General features: G+C 39.1%; 3 protein-coding genes across 5 annotated transcripts; 2 read left to right on the top strand and 1 right to left on the bottom strand.

Annotated features, from left to right (window-relative positions):
* Positions 1-774: 774 nt before the first annotated feature.
* Positions 775-9,982, bottom strand: LOC108874556 (mucin-5AC). Of its 2 annotated transcripts, none has more exons than XM_018663065.2 (5): positions 9,712-9,982; positions 7,382-7,560; positions 7,212-7,299; positions 4,426-7,025; positions 775-4,100 (listed from the first exon to the last, which is right to left on the bottom strand). In XM_018663065.2, exons 1-5 carry the CDS (start codon positions 9,980-9,982, stop codon positions 3,888-3,890), a joined length of 3,351 nt encoding a protein of 1,116 aa, XP_018518581.1. In that variant the 3' UTR covers positions 775-3,887. The 2 variants fall into 2 exon arrangements, with proteins under 2 accessions (XP_018518581.1, XP_050926786.1); XM_051070829.1 differs by having other exon boundaries at positions 7,212-7,272.
* Positions 9,983-10,852: 870 nt separating this feature from the next.
* si:ch73-109d9.2 (uncharacterized protein LOC565042 homolog) lies at positions 10,853-14,246 on the top strand. 2 transcript variants are annotated; one of them, XM_051070834.1, is made up of 4 exons: positions 10,853-11,118; positions 11,787-11,917; positions 12,136-12,244; positions 12,672-14,246. In XM_051070834.1, exons 1-4 carry the CDS (start codon positions 10,854-10,856, stop codon positions 13,829-13,831), a joined length of 1,665 nt encoding a protein of 554 aa, XP_050926791.1. In that variant the 5' UTR covers position 10,853; the 3' UTR covers positions 13,832-14,246. The 2 variants fall into 2 exon arrangements, with proteins under 2 accessions (XP_050926791.1, XP_050926790.1); XM_051070833.1 differs by having other exon boundaries at positions 12,666-14,246.
* Positions 14,247-15,006: 760 nt separating this feature from the next.
* si:ch73-109d9.3 (zinc finger protein Xfin) lies at positions 15,007-20,845 on the top strand. The gene is made up of 4 exons (XM_051070831.1): positions 15,007-15,883; positions 15,963-16,105; positions 16,292-16,400; positions 19,239-20,845. Exons 1-4 carry the CDS (start codon positions 15,580-15,582, stop codon positions 20,435-20,437), a joined length of 1,755 nt encoding a protein of 584 aa, XP_050926788.1. The 5' UTR covers positions 15,007-15,579; the 3' UTR covers positions 20,438-20,845.
* Positions 20,846-21,556: the final 711 nt, after the last annotated feature.

Here is a 21,556-nt window from a genome sequence, read left to right as displayed (position 1 = left end):
GCACATTTACATTTTTATGCCATAAGAATTTCATTGCTTTCCCAGAGGCAACCACAGACTCTTTTTTGTGTAGCACGATACATTTGGCATGCTGTGGTGGGTTTACATTTTTGCAAACAAGTGCAGTAATATTCTAAGGAAGACTGATGGACAGTTAGGATCCTAAGAGAACCTTAGAGCAGCAGGTATGGCAGAATGGATGCAACAGTGAAATTTGAAGAGAATGATACTAATGTAAGAATTACTCCTGGATTAAAACTTAATCCATGTAACTTATTAAACTTAGTTCTAGAAATGGTCTGTCACCATACTGTTTCTGCAAAAGCACAACAAGCACGATGACTAATGTTATTTTTCAAACAACATTTGTCAAACCTCCATTGTGCTAGAATGGCAGCAGAAAGAATGCGAAACACGTTAACTTCAGGGTATCATTCTATACTGACATGAATTCTACACATTTCAAAAAATGTGCTCACAGCTGTATGGAAAATTAGTTTAAATTAAATTATTCATTTATTTAAAATGACAGAGAGAAATGCTTGTACTTACTCACTGTAAAGATATACCCCTAAGCAATGACTTGCAGAAATAGTACTTATTCTTTTTTTTCTACATTTATTACCCATTCTCATAAAACAGACAGGACCAAGAAAAGAAGATCAAATCAACATAAATTCTGAATATTCACAGTTTTATAAACGGGGCTTAGAATTATAAAAGGAGGATGAATTGTTTGTTAGTTAGCACAAGAAAAGAAAATGGGAAACAAGCTTTAAACATGTCTTTCAGACAAAACAGATCTTTATAATCTTTGAGCAGTGCAATTCACCCTTATTACCAGTTTTGTAACAGCAGTGAAAAGCCATGTAATTAAAGAAACCGAAATATAAATAATCTAAAATTGTAAAACAATTCAAACTATTGACATTTTTACACTTAAATAAAAGTAATTACAATTCAATCTATTTTTTCAAACATTTACTAAAGGTTCCAAAACTAATACTGTAACAAAAAGTAAGAAGAAAAAGGAAAAATCAATAAATTAGGTGTGCAAATAACATTTGCTTTCATTATTGATTAATGACAACTGACAATCAATTCCTTTAGTCTATAAAATGTCAGGAAATGGGGAAAATTACCCATTCAAGTGTAATCTAAAAATGTCTCTTGTCTAGCCAATTGTGGAAAAAAATATTATTTACAATTGTTGCAAGTTATTTTTCTGTCAGTCTACTTACTGACTAATCATTGCAGGACTACAATAAATAATTAAAATTTTTAATTTGTGATATGTGATATAACAGCAACACTAATGTATTAATGTGTTAATGTATTTGCTGATAATGATGTAATTAACCAAGAGGAAAATATCAGTGAAAAAGTGTGACGGCTTTGTCCAAAACCAATGCTTCCTGATAGTTATTAAAGGTTGCTCGAGGATGATGTTTAACAAATTAACATTATCCCAAATAGGCCACCTAGTAAGAGATACAGTTTTAAAACAGGTTTTGCATTATCTCAAATGTCATGTGATATAACCTGTTTAATACAAAAGGTAGGAACTATTAGTCCAAATAAATGAATCTCAATTTTTCCATTAACCAAGAAAAGAGAAAAAAGTGCAGTTTTTCCACTCTCATAAATTATTTTTTAAGATTTTTCTCTACTTTTTGTATTCTTGTCAAATGACCATTCTCAAATCTGAATGTTAAATATGGGACTGGAGCTGGGAGATGATTAGTTTAGTACCAGTGGAAGCGTGAATCTGTCTACCACCAATGCGTTTTTAACAATTCAAACAAACAAAATTCCTGTTAATATATTAGCTTTTGATGTGCTGCTTTTCATTCTTTACACTGTGCTAATCAACCTCCTGGCTCCAGATCTACTTCAAACACAAACATGACAGTGATCTTGATCTTCTTAACTAATGCTTGTCAAGAAAACAAACATGTATTTCCCAAAATGTTGAACTGTTTCTTTAAACATTCATACAAATACAATAACAGGACATCATCCTGTACTGAGCAAGAGCAAGAGCAACAACAACCACAACAATAATCCTTCCACTCCAAGTATTCTCACATTACAAAAGTTAACATCTCTCAATAGAAAAATCCTTGCCATTACCATCTTCTGTGTCCAGCTTTCACTGGATTTTATGTACATTTTTAATATGCTTTTTCAGGTGGCCTGACTGTGTGAAGTGCTTGGGGCAGTGTGGGCAGGAATGTGGTTTCTCCCCTGTGTGGATATACTTGTGCCTTTTCAAGTTATTTAAATCTAAAAATCCTTTTCCGCAGTATGGACACCAGTGTCTCTTCTCTCCATTATGCCACCTCAAATGTACATTTAGTTCTACTCTCCTTGTGAATTTCTTTTCACAGAGGTTACAGTGGAATGGTTTCTCTCCAGTGTGGATCCGAATATGGGCCTCCACATCCCTCTTTGCAAAGAATCCTTTGTTGCAGATCTGGCAGACAAAAGGTTTAATCCTGCCATGAACCATCTGGAGGTGTTTGGTGAGGCCAAAACTGTAGACAAAGCCCTTGCCGCACTGCTGGCAGATATGGATCCTACCATTGCGGTGCACCCGGCCATGCCGTTTAAGACCTTTGGAGTCTGGGAAACTCTTCCCACAGAGCGTGCACGAAAAAGGCCGGCGCCCTGTATGGAGACTGACATGGCTCTCCAGGGCAGCACTGCTGCTGAGGATGCGGCCACACTCCCCACACTGATTCTTTAGCAGACGCCCACCAATGACTGATAAAGGCTGTAATGGTGATACAACAGGTGGTGCTTTGACAGGTATGGGGTGGAGAGAAACACTGGGTGGGTAAACCATTGTCTGATTCTGGGATCTTGGGGATCTTGTCTCTTTCTTCACTGGTAACAGTGGCGGCCTCTTTCCCCCTGCTGATGGTGTTTTAATGGCTGGCATTCTAGGAGGAATCCACACAGCTTTAGCTGTATATCTTTTCACAATCTCACTGCTGGCCTGGTTCTCTGCTAACTGGCTTGTTTTGGCTCCACATTGCAGTTTGGATTGACTGGAATTTTTCATTTTAGCTATTGTTTTGGCTTTTGCTGCTTTAGCCAACCTCTTAGCATTCAAAACTCTTAAATTCTTTTTAGGACTGGTACCATCTTGAATTAATCTGGGTTTCTTAGGAGGAGTGGATTCTGCTGTCTTTCTAGGACTGACACCATCCTTAGCCAATTTAGGTGACATAACACTTGGGGAACCAGTGCCAGTCTCTGTTTTAGCAATATAACTACCTGTGGTTCTTCTCCTAGGACTGAAAGAACTGGATTCCCTTTTGATAAGTTCAGAGCTAGAACCGTTCTGAATGAAAATAGACCTCCTGCGGTTGACAGAAATCAATTCACTAGTAGAAATACTAGCACCTTCTCCAGTTGAACTAGACTTTTTAGGACTCACAGAAGTGGTTTTCATCTGTCTGAGGCTAGCACCATCTGCAGTTGAACTAGTTCTGTCAGGGCTCACAGAAGTAGATCTTGTATTTTTTGGGCTAGTGCCATTTGTAGTTTTTCTGGGGCTAGCACCATCTTTGGTTGAACTAGACCTTCGAGGACTGACAAAAGTGAACTTAATATTTTCAGAGCCTACACCCTGTCTACTTGAACCAGGCCTCCTTAGACTCAAGGGAGTGTATTCACTAGTAGCCTCTGACTCCCTAGTTGGTTCACTAATCCTCCTCCTGGGTCTAAAAGGGTTTTTACACAGTTCAGTTCTCCCAGGACTCCCCTTGGGAATGGGGTTTTTAGTAGTTTTGTTTGAAGATATAACATCTTCAACCACACCTATCTCTTTAGGGATAATGGGAATAGGTTCACTGATTGTGTTTTTATCATCTGAACCTTCACTCTCTAAGGCGTAGTTTTTTAGGGCTTACAGTGGTAGTCTCTGTTTCGGTGCACCTTTCTGGGTTTGTTTCGGTTCTTTTCCTCAGTAAGTGAGTTCTGAGGTGACTTCGGAGACGTGCTACAATGAAGTTTTTCTGTAACCTTTTCTTACCACTGGCGTTCGTTTCTGCACTAGAAGCTCTGGAATCTGCAAAGTCATTAGAGGAGGCCTACAAAAAAAGGGAATAAGAAAAATACATTTAGCAAAAATATACATACAGAGCAACCACAATACATTCTGCAGTAGTTCTAGATAAATATTAAGTATAATACAGGCAAGCACACGAAGACCATCAATGCTGTTTACAAAAATAATGCCATCAATATGATCTACATGTTTTAAAATTGCGCCTCTTTGACTCTCACTCAGTTTTAATACTAAGAAAGTGTGTGTGGTGGTTTCAAAAAACTTAAAATATGTGTACTACAGACTGCCTCAATGTGGGGTAACTGATAAAAATATTAATTTATCCTGGCGGCAAACTACTACATTACCTTTTTTAGGTCTTGAACTATAGGTGACACTGCCAGCTGAGCTAGGAACTGGGTTTTGGTCATCTGGGAGTGAGGGTCAGCTGTGTCCTTGGATGTGATGGAAGTTAGCTGTATGAGGGCAGTTGACTGTTTCTCTTCTGTGGGTGGGTTGTTAGGTAGTGCACAATCTTTCACTGCACTGCTGATCATTTCCTCCTCGAAATTAGAAGTAGGTATACCATCTGAAGGTTCAGTTGTACTGACAGCTACTGCTGATTTCTCTAAGTCTGGTACTGACACATTGGATGGCTGCACATACCCACTGGCATATGATTCTCCCAAAACTGTGCATGTTTCATAAGATAACAATGTCATCTCTTTAATGTTATTTAGCTGTTCTGACATCTGAAAGGTATTTACAGGCACAGAAACAGAAGTTTCTTTAAAACTGGGGCAAATGTTAGTGGATACCACTGACTTTTCTGGTGGCTGTGCTGAAATTACCACAGATGATAGCTTTTCACGTGTGGTACCCTCCTTCAAAATGGACTGACTTTCAGGAGATCCATTTGAAAGCAATCTTGAGACCAACACTGATTCTCGGGTTGATACTGAAAATGGCAGCCTGGTTAATCTTACGACTGCAGAGAGTTTTTGTTCCACTTGAGAGACAGAGGTTGGCACTAGCCCAGTTGGAATTGACAATTCTGAACTGGAACCCATTTTTGTAGACGCATTTGTCATTTCATTAAAAGAATCTGGTTGTTTGGGATATTTCAAGGTCTCGGTTGTATTATGCTTCTTTTGAGGCAATATTGCAGTCACTGCATCTGTTGCAGTTTGTGCATCCACACAAAAAGTTAACTCCTGTGGTGAAGACACTTTAATGGCAGCAGCTGGTTCGGCTGACTCCTGCTTTGTTGTAAGAACAATAGTCTGTGACTGTTGTGTGCTTGGTTCCACAGCTGACACCTGTCTTGGAATTATAATTGTTATTTTTGGCTGTGGTAGAATTCCTGACTGCTGATCTTTTGAGCTGGTGGTTGACTGTGAAGGAACAATAGGGAGTGATTTCCTGGAGGTAACATATATAGTCTTCTGAGGGACAGGGGAAAGGGAAGGTGTTCCAACTGGTAAGCTTACAGCTGTAGAGGCTGGAAGTAAACTATTATTCTGTGCAGCAACAACTGTTGACACAAAAGTTGGTAGCTTGGGAATTAATGAAGGTACTGATCTTGGCACAACAATTATTTTATGAGGCATGGCATTGCTGAGTTTACTTTGAGCTACTGATGTTATCAAAGGTCGGGGAAGATGCCGTTGTGACTGCACACTTTTTTGAGTAGATGATGGCATTGCCGATGTAACAGTACTAGTTGGAATGACCACGTGTTGTTTTGGCATGACAACTTTAATGTGGGCCTTGCCTTCATTGGTTAGAGTGGAATGGAGTGTCAATTGTGTTGTGGACAGCTGTTTTATGGGTTGACTGCCTGAAGCTTTGAGAGTTTCAGTAGGAAGTTGCAGTGTCTCAGCTGGGACTTCATCCACAGTTTGTAAGGTACCAACATGGGGAGCACAGTGGGTTTGGGGTGGTTCTGCCATTCTTTTTGGAGAGGAGGATGTATTTTCCACTGTTGACTGATTCATGGCTTCAACTAGTAGCATTGCATCCTGAAGAGTTACAGAATTACAGCGTGATCTGTGTGATGGTGCAGGTAGTGACTTTGCTGGTGAAGACTTGGTGAATGTGGCTTCCATTTCCATGGAAAGCTGTTGAGATTCAAATGTTTTTTTCTTTTCAGAGGAATATCCTCTAGTCACAGATGCTGTTGAAACAGGAAAAGAGCCAACTTTACTGTTCTCCACATCTCCTACAGCAGTGTTCACACTTTCCTGGACTAATGGAGTAATAATGGATGAGGTCTTTTTAGGCTTAAATTGAAATGTTTGTGGAGACTCAGACACAGGAGTATTCCCTCTATCAACTACAGAAGAGACCTCAATCACCTCCACTCTTACTGAGGGGGTCTTTACCACCTCCTGCTCAGTTATAACATCAGTAGATGGAGACTTAATTATTTCTTTCACTGGCTGCTGTTGATGTTTTGCTTTCTTTGGTGGCCGTCCTCTTCTACGTCGTACTGGCTGGGCACTAACCACACTTTCTTCCATGCCACTTTTTGGGTCACATGCCACTTCTTTGTTTTGCAGTGTGGGCTCTGCTAACTCTTCCCCTGTACAGTGTACAGTAACATCAGTTTGTTCATTCATGGACGTTTCACCCTCTCTTTGACACTGTCGGGGGGTCACTGATGGTTGTTCTTTTTCAAGGGGTTCCACCACTGATTGTTGCTGAGCAGTTGGTAGTGGTTGTTCTTTAGATGTTAGTTTTCCCAATATCTTGTCTTCCATGCCATCTTTTATTGCAGTGAATGAGATGACTAATGAATGCTCAGGTTCAGATGATTGGTGGTTCAAATCACTCTGCACTCCTAAACAGGGTAGTTCCAGGGCTACTTGAGTCTCTTCCTCTTTTTCAAGCATTTCTCCAGTTGAACATTCCTGGTTAATAAGAGGCCCCTCTTTTTCAGTTCCACAAGCAGTGGCTAGTGGCAAAGCTAGGCACAGCAGTGATAGAGATTCAAAATCAGAATGATCATGGAGGATATATGAGAACAGATAAAAGGGTTAAGAATTGTAAGTGGCAAACTTTACCAAATTTTAAAGACTTAATCAAATTTGACAAATTTACATTGAATTGACAAACTTAAGGTGGGAGACCAAAGTCAGTTTTGATTTCTCACCTGCATTAGAGACTTGCCCACAGACGACAGTGGGCTCAACACCCTCCTGCTTCAAAACAGACTGTAAAGAAGAATCATCAAAAGACTCCTGTAGAGTGAAACATATTTCAATGTTAAAAATGAACATAAACATAAGAATAAATTTGTCTACTGCTAAGATACACACGCACCTCCTGTTTGACAAATATAAATGTTGTTTGAGAATTTCCCTCTCCACGAGTCCCATAGTTGTGCTCCTGCAAACTGTACTCCATTTCCTCATATCTGCATTGTTGTTGTTGGTTTTGCAGTGAGGGATTTCTCAGTGGTTGACACTGTTCCACCAGCATGGTGCGAATAGGAACAAGGTCTGTAAACACAAACAAAAAATATGATAACTGGTGATGAAAATAATGTCAGAAATTAAATTAATGGCAGAAATGAATCAGCACTATTTTGATAAATTGATTAAAATTCACATTTGTTGGTTCCACCTCATCACTTGTGGAGGATTTGCAGCTTCTTTTAGTCTTCTGTGAAAATAAACTGAACATTTTTGGGTTTTGGGCTGTTTGTAGTAATCTGAAAATATCACCTTGACCTTTATTAAATTAAGACAATAATTTTTTTCACAATTTTGTTGACATTTCATAACACAACCACAAACAATCAACTGATCAAGCAAATAAATCAGCAGATTAATCAATATTGACAATAATCAGTAGTTGCAGAGCTATTCAAGTCTATTTTCTTCCAATTTATGCCCGTAACATTCACTGTATCAGCTGTGAGCGCTGTTAAAACACTTTTGAATGCACAGTGGTACATCAGCTGCTGCTATGTTGCTTTTGATGTACAGCTGATGTAAAGGAGCTGTGTTACAAACCAAGCAAATGGATTTCTGAGTGACAGGTAATAAATTAAAAATCTGTCTCCAAACTTATACACAGATATTCAGTTGTTCTTGTGTGATCTGGCAAAACTTACTTTAAAATACAACCAGGCTAGGTCTGGATGACAAATCAAATTAATCTGATTAATATGAAATTTTCTTTTTGCGCAATTTTAAATGTCTTTATCATAAAAAATGAGTGATTCCAACAGGCACTAAAACATTATTTTCTGATGATATTTGGCTACATTACCTGTGCTGAGCTGTGACAGCCCTGTAAACTATTCAATTCAATTTATTTATATAGCGCCATATCACAACAACAGTCATCTCAAGGCACTTTTCATATAGAGCAGGTCTAGACCGTACTCTTTAAAATAGGTATTTACAGAGAGAGACCCAACAAATCCCACCATGAGCAAGTACTAGGCGACAACTATGATGTGAACAGTTAAGCTGTGCTTGTCTGATACTCAAATACTTTGGAGACCCCTCTCTCCACACTTTTTCATGGTGCCACGTCAGACAACTCTTTATAGGTTTCTCAAAATGAAAATTTGACATTCATACCCACTTCATGCAGCAATGTGAGGTTGTGTTTACAGAAGAGTGCAATTATGAATGTCATGCAAGAGACAATCTGACTTCAGCCCTGCATGAAAAACACAGCTCTCATTCATTTGAATGCAGTGCAGTAGGGGTGCCAAAGTAGAGGGCTCCAGCAAAGAAACTGGGAACTGCAGTGGTCAATCACATACATGCAAGCGCACATTCATGGCAGATTACATCATCTGACATCACATTGTACAAACTAATTATTTTCTAGCATAATCCAGTTCTCATTAGGGGTGTAACGACTCTGATAACAACTAATAGTCTGCAGTGCCAGCACTTATCATAATAACAGTAGCACATGACTCCTGTTCCTTTTATGAAGTAACTATTTTTTTTTTTTAAGTTTTCCCATATATTAAGTTGTTTCTTTGGAAGAAATGGGGGCCAGAGTACTACTCAATACACAATGCAATGAACTGTGTAACACATTACAGGCAAGTATTTGATTCAAGATAAATATATATCCCAAAATCAGTTGTGTGATCCAGCTCCACTACGACATAAAATATTTCACATAGCATTCTTTAAAATGTTTCACGGTCATCTCATAGAGAGTTTTAATTATAAGTCATTTCTACTCTACGCCTTTTCTATTCCACATCATCTTCACTCCGTGGATCTGACATTACAGTAGTAATTCTAATGTATAACATCACAGTAAGTCAAAATAGTACAATGTATTTTCTTCAGGTGATGTTATTTAGACATAGAAATTGTCGACGGTATACTGTATACACCATAAGATCACATCCTGATATTATCGTTGGAAAACACTGGTACATCTTCCGCTAGTCGAGATAGCGTAGTATGGTTTCCCTCCTATTTCGGATCCCACGCTTTCGATAAGGCTAGTCTAAGCTAAGCTGAGGGTTATAGATAGGACATTGAAGCTGCTGTAATGTGTTCTACATAACACAAATACACCCAAAACACCTCATAGCACCTACAGGCAATTATACTGGTCAATATTATTTGTATTTTGTACCATTATTTCTGACAGGCATCACAACTCACCACACTGAACAGCTGTGTCACGTTTCTCATTACTGTCGCTTGGCCGTGGAAGAGGCTCGCTTTCTGTGGTGTCAACTGTCGGTTGGCTTTTCCTACGCTCAAACTGGCTGCATCTTGTTTTGAGGTCCTCATTTTCCTTCTTTATTTTGGATATTTCTGCCTTCAGGTCGTTGACCATAGTTTCGAAAAGTTTGGTGGTCTCTGCGATAGCACTCTTCAGCATGCTCTCCATGACAGAAGCGTACTTGGTCTGAAAATCGTCCGCTGACATTTTTGCTATAGTTTACCGTTCGTTTCGCTGTTAGTCCACTTTTGACATGAGATTTACGGTAGATTTACGGGTGCATTTCTAAAACCAAGGTATTAAGAGCTGGTTCAACATGGCTCCTTCCCACGGACAGACGCGGTCTCTGCTTTGTGTGACGCACATCGACTGAACTAAAGGAGGGAGTTGAGCAACATTTCCGGTGATCCACTTAAATGATAATTTCAGTTTTTACTACACAGTTAATTGGTAAGGACAAAACGTGGTACTTAAATTAGTGACTTATTACCCTTAATACTCAATGCACCATCCATAACAAGGAAGGGCCATTCTTCCAGACACCCGTTAAGCTGAAATGACTAAGATTGTCCCACTTCAAGACCCGTATTTAAAATCACGGAAGTGCAGTTGTTTACGGAATCAAGAGGAAATGCGATAGCTCAACGGGAAACTATTTCTAACGTTAGATTCTTGCTAAACTATTGGATTACTTGTGCTACAACCCCCATCTTGCATTAAACATAAACTCTATGCATGTTAACTATGGTCATTTTATGTTTCCGATAATTGCTCATGGTCGTAACCAACAGTATTTCAGCAGGCTAGTTAGCTAACATTGATGTTACAAACGACCCTACAGTTTGTTTAAGATTAGGTTTGGTGTAATGGAAATAACCACTCGGTAAGCGTGGACCAGCAAATATACGTCTACAACTGGTTTGACACAGAGCCGAGTTTAAGAAACTGGCACCTGCAATTTAGAGAGACCAACGTTGGCTGTGGCCGCGAAAGCCTCTGAAGTGCAGGTCAAAGCTGCCTCCTCTTTAGAGTTCTGGAAATAAACGACTGTCCTGGGTCATCACACTTTATTGTCGTAATGGCCGAGTCTATAGTAACGTTTCAGTCGCAACTTTCCGGTGTAATGGAAACGGTCTTCAAGGCTGCCATGTATGAGATCACCCGGCTGGTGGAGGATAGTTTTTTAGAGGAAGTAACAAGGTGCAGGGAGCAGGTCGAGTCCCTGAAGAGGCGGCTGAAGTGGTCGGAGAATCGACGCAAGGAAAGAGAGGGAGACAGGAGGGGGAGGTGCATTGACTGCGGGAGAGTCGGGGTCTCCAGTGAGGAAAAATCCAGAGCTACAGGTGAGTGTGTCTGGTGTTACTCATCTATATTCAGTCAGTACTCACTTTGTCATGTGGGTGACTAAATGCAAGCCTCATTCTAATCTTATGACTTGAATTACTAACCTTACCTAACCGCAGAGTGGCAAAATTAGAAAATCTTGGATGATGCGGTACATGAGTCATCTTTAGTATACAGATGAAAAATATTCTTAGAAAACACAAACGAAAGTGCTCTAGCAAAGGCTTTAAAGCTGCACCAGTCAGTTAAAAAAAAGAATAGATCAAATTGCCATGCTTAACGTGAGATGTGTTGGTTGATGTGATAAACCCACAGCTAACAGTCCCCTGAGAGAGATCTCTATAGCATGTGACATGATTCTCAGCTTACTGTTTTGGTCTAAAAGCTTTACTTCTTGGTTCAGTCTCACTAAGCTGATTTATCAAAAAAGTTTGTTTGTTTGTTTTTTCGGTTCTCTCTGCCAGCCCCATGTGACCAAAAATAACCAATGCAGCTTCAAATATAGTGATACTCCACTAAAATCTCTCTCATGATGAGTATTAAACACTATTATTAACACAAAAATTATTAAAGGGAATGCCCCACCTGCTCCTTTCAAAATCCTTCAAATGCAGGATAGATCAGTCATGTTTTCCAGTTTAAAACCCATCCTCCTTTTTTGTCACAGAGAAAAGTCTGAAGCAAGAGAGAGTGCAGCAAGAAGAGATAAACAGCTCCCAGGGCACTGATGAAGAGACACCTGATCATGAAGTGGAAGAGGCAAAACCAGAGGCCCACAGTGCCATGAGAGCAACACAGGTAGAGGGTGGTTTATTACACTAAATAAGCTTTACTTATCTAGGGTACAGTGTTTAAATTAGTAAGCAGAGCCAGTGGCTTTTTGTCTACTTAACATTGTGTCTTACTATAGCTTTAAATTAAATCATCCTGTTGTTCAAATCCCAAGCTCATGGTTTCTCTGTAGGTGGTGAAGTTAAACTCTCTGTATTAATGCTGTCATTCTGCTTGTCTGCCAGTCTCCAGGTGTACAAGGTGAAAAGTTCAATAGACTGCTCAAGGACGAAGGCCTTCGCATCACACCAGAAACCAATGAGTCTCAAGAGAGATGGGGAGTCAGGTTGGATGGTCAGTCTGATGAGCTGTTTTTCAAAAGGAATTTAAAGTATTTTAATAGCTTATTCATTTCAGTCACATGTTAGTGTCATTGGGCCTAACTCTGCATGATGTTGTATAGTAGACATTTGTCACAGTTGTTGGGACAGTCTTCTAGTATGTAGAGAAATACTGCATTAACTAGGGAAAATTAAAGCGTGAAAAAGCATAATATGTGCACTAACAGCATAACAACATACACACTACTACTATATATAAGTACGGAGACAGATTATTACTTCAGCTTTACTGGTTAACTGGAAAATTCTAAACAAGATGATTCACATTTTCCACACTGGCTTTATAATTGTTTTTAGTGTTCATATGATAATTGTCATTTTAGTTCCTGTACATAAATAACCATAACTCTATTTTTCCATCTTTCATTGGTCAGAAACAGACACATCAGGTCTGCCAGGGCCCAGTAAACGTTTCAGTGACCAGAAGATTCCAAAGTGCCAAGTGAATTGGGAAGCTGGCTTTGACCAGAGGCCAGAACCAGGCCAACACTCAGGTGATCCATCTGAACCACTTTTCCAGAGCAGGTATGGCATGGAAGACTTGGGTGACTTTGATAAGACTGGCTACGGCGATGCCAGTATGATAGAAATGGGTAATTTAGATGGGTTACAAGGGTCACCATCTCACCTGGGCGAAGATCTGAGTTACATGGGGCACTATGAGGGGGATGTGGAAGCACCTGAAGGAGCTGAGCATCATGCATACCAAACAGGTACCTCACGGAATAGAACGGGTCCAGTTGGTTCACCTGCAGGCTCACCCTCAAGGACTAACATTGACGTAAGTGGAGAGTTTAGCTGTTTATTGATTAATGAAGAAGGGTATCTACAGGACCCGAGTATCTTGTACCCTGAACATGTGTCTGGTGACTCAGGCAGTAGATTGGGCTTCCGGGGCCAAGGCATTCGAATTGATCCAACTTTAGACAACACAGAGAATATGTATGGGACCTCAAATGCATACAGTGATACCTTAAACCTGGGAGAGAGGTTGCAGCACCAGGCAGCAGGGAGAGGAGGGAGGAGACACATTTGTAATCAATGCGCCATGTCATTCCCTGATTCTGCCTCTCTCAAGGCTCACAAGCACACACATAAAGGCAACGGACAAGGGCCACCATACTCCTGCACCCAATGTGGAAAGACTTTTACTCAAGCCTGTAACCTCAAAGTCCACCAGAGGATTCATTCTGGACAGGGGCTCCACCTCTGCAGCCATTGTGGAAAAGGTTTCCCTTCTTTCTCTGATCTAAAGACACATAAATGTGGCCAAACAGGTGACAAACCTTACTGCTGCACTGTATGTGGGAATAAGTTCAGCCGTCTCTGGAATCTGAAGTTGCACCGGAGAATTCACACACAGGAAAAACCTCATCGGTGCACCATGTGTGATAAGAGCTTCACACGGGCGGACATATTGAAAGTTCACCAGCGTACCCACACAGGGGAAAGACCATACTGCTGTGCTGTTTGTGGCCTCAGCTTTAAACGCCTGGATCACCTGAAATCACATCAGCGCAAACACATGACAGACCTATAAAATGAGGAGAGTTTGGGAAAAGAGTATCATATATTTTAAGATTTTTTGTGGTATTGGGACATTTAAAAATTTGTGTTTTTTTTTTTTTTTGTAAGTCATGGTTATTTTTCAACATTGTAGCAGCCCAAAGTCATGTTTTACAGTGAAATTTGTATTTTTTCTTCTCTTTAAGTCCACGATCACTGGTTTTCATTCAAAAACTTTTTGTTGGTATGGAAAATGTAAGGCAAAATAATATCAAATATCCATTTATTGCTGTAAAAGACTCACTCTAAGTAAACTTGGCTATAAATGCTGAGAAACATTGTGCTTGTGATTACATCACAAATTCAAAATGAAGCTAAAAATGCATTATTGCTGTTTTTTCCTACCATGTCTGTAAATGTTTTCTGTAAATAAAACAAATGAGGCCACATTCATGAGTTTTAATTCCTTTTCTGTCATATTACTGTTCTGTTTTGTTTTTGTATTTTTTAAATACCTGAGAATACTTATTTTTTATTAATTGGAATACATTGTATTAGAAACCCTTTGCCTTGATCAGGAAAAAAAAAAACCTTTTTAAAAACAATTTTCTTTTGGAACTGTAAAATATAGAATTTAATGTAAATCTCAGTGTAGTCTCTACTCATACATTGCTGAGAAGCAGTTTAATGTGAAATATTAATTTCTACTATGACTGCTTTGGGCTCCTAAATACAATAGTTAACATAGGACAAAACCCCTGATAACTATTGTATTACAAAATAAAAAAAAAAAAAATGCCAATCAGACTGGATAGAAAATTGCCTTCTCAAGTCTGCCTCGATGAATAATTTTTCTGTCAAGCATTGGCTACTGTCCCTTACAAACTACTCAACTGGTAATCTAAATGTGTCTGAACTATTTCCCCGAGGGGTATGGTACAGTATAATGTTAACATATCTACATATATAGATAACATCAAAACACAGGGGCCCACTTTTGATGTGCAGAGTATAATTATAGTATGAAAAACCTTTGAGGAAACATAGATTTAAAAAAAATGTAATCTCACATGTTTGCCTCCTTTCAATAAACATCACTGTAGGACAGAGTGGTCATATGGGATCATGATAGAGTTTAAGCTTGGCGCAGTCCTTGGGTTTCACTTTATCAAAACGCGTTTTGTTATTCACAGACTTCAGGCAAGGCCACCGTACTGCGTCCTGTATGGCGTCACGAGCAAAAACAAGAACCGTAAGCGATTGTCAAAAGACAAGCTAGCTCGGTTCGGTTAAATGATAAGTACACACGAATTTGCTTTGCTAAACATTTGTTATTTGTGGAAGCCACACGCCTACATTGAAATAGATCAACACGTTAGGTTCGAGTATGGTTTATATGATTGGTGGCTGTGTAGGATTTGTTGACGGTTTGATCCCGTTCACTCTAGTTAGTTTACGAATGCCACTGTTAAGCTAAGGAGTCGTATTAGCTGGCTAGCTGACACTTGGATTTGTCAGTGAACATCACGTTTGGTGCCGTTAGGTCAGCCTTTTAACGTTTATGACTTAATTCGTGTATGATTATTGCCTATTATATAAAATATCCACAACAACAACATGTGTAGTTGAATAGAGACTGGTCTGCGACAATGGCTTACAACCAAGAGTTCAACATGTGGTAGATTTTTTCAAGAAGAAAACTTTGTCTCCCTCTTTTATTTTCCTACTCAAATACGCGGAATTGTTCAACAGTTACCAGACACGGGACACTGGCAGTCTGTCATGTCGGACCTGGACACACTCATAGTCACCTTTCAGACTCAGCTCTCGGATGTGATGGAGACTGTGGTAAAGACAGCCATGTATGAAGTCACCAGGCTGGTGGAGGACGGCTTCTTGGAGGAGGTGAAGCGCAGAAGCCAAGAGGTGGAGTCTCTAAGGATGCAGCTGCAGTGGGCTGAAAAGAAATTAAGTGACCAAGGGGGGAAAGAAGGAGGAAAGACAGGAAGGTGTGTTGACTGTACCAAGAAGGACGTGGAACTGTCCACTGACACAGCAGAGGGAGAGTCTAATAAACAGCAGGATGGTAAAACCAAGCACACATAAAATGAGAATTGGGTTTGGTCAGTAGATGTCTTGTGTTTTTACAGTGTCTCCTTTTACAGATGTGCTGAGGGGCTGTGAGATGAAAAAAGAGGGTGATTCTGTTGGAGGATGGACAAGAAGCCACAGGCAAGAAGTCATATCAGAGATACCACAGGAGGCAGACAACTCTACAGCCACTCAGAGCCACGAAAGGGAATCACAGGTGGGTTACATCATATGACTATGTTAGAATTATGGTGTGCAGACACAAGATTAGAATTTCTTTCACATATTCATAAATTTGATTTTCAAGGAAACATATTAAGTGATGCAATATCAGATTTGTAGCGTGCTTATAATATCAACAGTTATACTTAATATTCTGTGATGTGCTTTATGCCCTCTTCAGGCAACAGAAGGAGAGGATGTGATGCCTGCTGTTGATGTGAAGCAAGAAGAGGGTAATAAGCCTTCTTGTTCATCCGTACATTTGGGAGGGTGGAGCGATACTCTTGATGGTGAGTATTGTCAGTTGCCATTTTGCAGTTGTCAGTTCTGTTATATACTGTTATATATTACACATTATTTTGGACTAGACTTTCACAGTAAAATTCCTGACAGCAAAAATCAGTGAAGCCACTTTACCACTGGGACTCGGAGCCCAACTGAATTCATTATTACAGCAGCTGCAGACGCCACCATTGCTCAGCAAAGATATGACAATAGTAATAATAGACTCTATTTAGCAGATCGTTGATCAGAGAATACTGGATCACAAATTCAAAAGGGTTGCTGTGACCCATACAAGACCCATAATGCAAGGATCATGAATTATACTGCATTATTATTACATTTTTTTTTATCAAGGTGTAGCCAATGAATTGGCAGATAAGTATAGATTAATTTAATCACCCTTTCCCTGAACTGGAGAACAACTTTTTTTACTGAAGAACACGACTTAAAACTTAAAATTTGCATGACATCAAATGTAGATAAGAAAATCAGAGAAAAATGTGTTCTTGCATCAGCAGGGAAAATATTTAATGATTTATGTAGGCAATGTTAGTTTCTATTTCATGCATAGTGGTCACTACAGTGGACAACTATTAAAAAGCAGTTTTCTTGTATATGCATGGGTTTTGATGGTAGAATTGCACATCAGCCACCATATTGGATGCTAGAGTGTTGTTCCATACACTGTCACCATTGGCCAGTCGATGTAAGTCTAATACAAACTTATAAAAACCAAGATGACTGACGGATGGCCAGAAATGCTGAGCAGCTCAGGAATATCTTGCCAAGCCTTCTACAGAAGGAAACCCCTACAAATAAAGAAATGGCAACATCAAGTAACAGCTAAGGAGTAATAACATTGTTAACATTTCCAAGCACTGATTTTATATTAGTTATTAGTTATTGATTAATCATCTGTCCGCTAGAGTGGACATCATGCTTTGCTGGCTATATTTCAACTACATTTCATACTATCACTGTGACTTTCTTGAATACTTCATCTGCAGATGATTGTCTGATTTAGCTGTGAATTAACTGCTTCATGTTATTAGAATGTAACTTACTTAGTTTTTGTAACAAAAACAAAATGATGTGCAGATTAATTCCATTATGAAAGCAACAGTTAGTTTCTTTTATATTTTATGGAGCTCAAGTACAGTGCATGTTAGAAAGGCCTATAGGATAGTGGAGCAAATACCACCTGAGTCAAATGAGGAAGATGCTAATGGCAGTGATGATGAATAGCTGAACAGTATTAAAATATGTGGACACATTTTACATGGTTAGAAATTCATATTATTTTATAATTTTAACATAATATATAGTTTGATTCGTTTGTTGAATACAATAGCTCTTTAATTGAAAACTCAAATGCATGCAGTCCACCAGAGTGGACATGTAAGAAACTCCCTGAAAAAAATCTGTTTAAAAAAATCTTTTTTTTCATGCCTAAAGAAGAATAAAAACACAGGAAAACAAATCCTGACTGAGGATTTCATAATTCATGCATTAAAGGTGTTGGCCATTAAAGGAAACGGAAAATCTACAGTGACTGAAAAACAGCATTAGACTACACATGGTCTAATGTTACATTATCTCAGCAGCAGCAGTGCATAAATTACTTGTTTCCACCTGTTAATATTCCTAATATGCTTGGATGGGGCTTTTTTTGGGGGGGGCTTTTTACAGTTTATAAATGTAGTTACTATTTTCTGAGCTGTAATTTCTTTGATTGGCCAACCTATAGACACAGATATGATAAATCTGCAGTAAGCTAAGGTCACCTGACAAACTGGCTGAATTGAATTATTGGCCTGGCTCTGTCACACGTAGATTGTGTATGTGGAGAATATATTGTGCAGCGATACAAATGGAACAAAGTTTGAACAACAAACAAAACAAAACAAAACAAACAACAATATGTACGTTGTAGATTAGTAAGTGGATATATTGGATGTCACTACCTATTCACCCACCTATCTGTCTATCTGTTTAGTAATCTATCTGTCTTTCCCTTTATGGTGAAAGGACATGAGACATAATGAATTGTACACATCACATTTGGTAATATTACCACCAAAATAATAACAATAATATAATTATTATGTAGCTTCTTGGCAATGATATTAAGGAAACTGTACCATATACCTATATACTATTTCATTAATATGCAAGAAAAAAAACAATCCAAAGCAGAATTACTGTGGTTTTAATCAACTTTGAATTTAAAAAGAACCCTTGATGAGCCCTTCATTTTGCCTCAAGGTTGCCTCATAGAAATAATTGCATGCAAATCATTAAAACATTTTTTATTATCCATTCACTACAATCCAGCATCCTAGCATAAATATTTGTTTGAATTCAGAAAGAACTAAACCACATTAAACTTAACTTTTTTCTCAGTAATTCCTATGAAATTGAACTGATGTGCAGTTTTTCATTTAATACCACTGTATAAAAATCCCATTGTGCTTATTGTTCCCTGCATGTGGGAATATTTTCACATTTTTCCTATATCTAGCAGACGTTAGAATGTATCTGCTGCTGTGGCTTGTGAATAGAAAGGTTAAAATCTTCTCATGCAGGCAGTTACTCAGTTTTATGTTACACTACTACACTTACATTTAGCTTCTGTAAACAGAATTAGTTCATCAATCCTCTTACGTAGGAAGGCTTATTTTGGTCTAAAACAATTTCCATGGGTGGAATATTATGTATTCAGATATTTATTGCACTGACCTCATTAGCTGTGACAGGAACCAACTTGCTTTTTTGGTAACTGTCTGTCTTTTGAAAAAAGTTGTTTAAGTCATTAATATGACCCGTTTCCACTCATTTTCTAGGTGAAGCGGGACTTGAATCACATAGCACTACTGAGAAGACAGAAGCACCACCAAAACAGACTCAAGAAAACAGTGAAGAATTATTGAGGAATATCATTAAGCAAGGCCTGCAGAGATCTGCTGCATATGTCTTTCCTGACAAACAGGAGGAAACACAAGTGGCTGCAGATTCATCTCATGTCTCATCTTTGGAAATGGACACCAGTTGGGCTGGACTTATGCAGAATCAAAGACTTGGGACTGAAAAGGATCACGATCCAACCACAACTAGAGGACCTATAAAGCGAACAGAACTTGACCTGTCTGACTCTGTCAGAGCAGGTGTTCACGCTCAGGTTACCCCAGGCAGAGATCAGATTTCAAGCTCTGGATCCCCTAAAGCAAGACTGCAAAACAGTGAAGCATTGGGTGTGACAGTGAAGCAGGAGGTTATTATTGATTCTGATGGGTGTGAGGAACGTGAGCATATGGGAAAGAAAGAAATGCCAAAGTCTGGGATGGCATCTTTCTCATGCTCAGTGAAACAGCACAGGTTGAGTTCAGAAGCACACAAACAGAACCATATTTCCCATAAAGCCACTGTGCAGGAGGTTATGAAGCTGCATACCAAAGTGGGTACAGGTCTCAGATTGCAAGCCGCTATACAGCACCTCCACCGACCAGTGAAAAGAAACCCTCACGTGCTCTCAAACAGTACCACGGCAGCACTGTCTATAGCTCATTCTCAGGTTGTAAACTTAAATCCCCTCAACAGAATTCCCTCCACATCCAAAGCCGCTCCACCTCCTTCACTCTCAGTGCAGCGAGTTCATCTGGGTGACAAACAAGCTGCAGCACTCAATCGAACTGGTGCCCCATGGGTGGGCATCAAGTCCCAGCATCAGTCTGCAAACTCTCATCATGCCAACCCCATACCCCATCCAGACTCTCACACTGGCCCCAGGCACCTCCTGCGCTGTGGCCAGTGTGGGAAGTGCTTTCCCCACCCCAGCAACCTGAAGGCTCACCTGCAGACTCACACAGGTGAGCGGCCTTTCTGCTGCACTCTCTGTGGTCGCAGCTTCACCAAGCTGAGCAACCTTAAAGCCCACAGACGGGTTCACACTGGAGAGAGACCATACTGCTGCTTGGCTTGTGGCAAACGCTTCACCCAGAAATGTAACCTGAAGCGTCACCAGAGGATCCATCTGGATGTATGATGACGGACAGCCAGTAACAAAATGACGCATTTGGTGTGTTTGTTTCCTCTAGATTAAGATTCTACAGTATTTCTTTTGCAATGTAATACAGTTGCTGTGATGCATTGCAAAAATGCCTCTTGTGTATTTGTCTCTTGATGTAATTGTCCCATGTTCTTCTGTGCATTCCAGAGAGGTTCATCTCTATCTTCTGAAGGTGTTTTAATGTAATTAAAGGACAAAAAGCAGTGTATTGACTAATATATCTTGCACAGAGATAGGTCAATTGTTACTTTTGGTCAATAAAAGAGTATTTATTCTGTGAACACTAATATTCTTTCATTGAATCAAGTACATTATGCCTGTGAGCACAAATCACTTAATAACTATGGATCTGGTCCTGTGTTTATTAAACTGTTAAATGTGTAATTTTTGATTTAAGTAACAAAAGTAAAAAGATGCTGTTTAAAGAAATACTTAAAGAAATTTATCCCAGATGGCTGAAATACAGGAGCATAGGTGAGCACACACCTTCTGAGACCTGTTCATTATTGTTCATGATAAATAATATGTTAGTGAAAGCATAATAATTCTGAATAGTGTTGTTTTGGCCTAATTTCATTTGATTTTCATTTGATCTTACCACCCACCTCACCCCCTCAATCCAATAAGCAAGTCACATGGGAAATAATAATAATAATAATAAAAACAAAACCTAAAAACAAAAACACCCTGCTGATCACCTTTTCCTGCACTGAATATATTACTGTTCTTGTGAACTGTGTGAACACTTAACTGTAAGTAGGAGAGAGGAGCTTGATAAATGTGTCTCATTCTTCACACTCGGCGAGGAGCTGATTTACACCCAACTTGGCTCTTTAAAGCTCTCTTGCCCATAATTCTCAAAAACCTGCTAAATACAGGTATAGTTTACATGTTTCTAGAGTTCACTGCAGGTTACAAAACATAATTTCAATTTCAAGAATTAAGTTCATTAAATTCATGGTTTATGTGGTTTTGTTGTAACTTGAGTGTGGTTTCCATACTAAAAACCTTTTGAACAACTGAAAGTACTTACATGATGTATCATCAATGATGACTGAATTTATACTGCAAAGTAACTATTGAAACACAGCTCTT

The sequence above is a fragment of the Lates calcarifer genome, linkage group LG5 (assembly GCF_001640805.2).
Source record: "Lates calcarifer isolate ASB-BC8 linkage group LG5, TLL_Latcal_v3, whole genome shotgun sequence".
Lineage (NCBI taxonomy): Eukaryota > Metazoa > Chordata > Actinopteri > Centropomidae > Lates > Lates calcarifer.
Note: the sequence above shows the minus strand (reverse complement) of the source record. Positions and strands in the feature narration are given on the sequence as shown.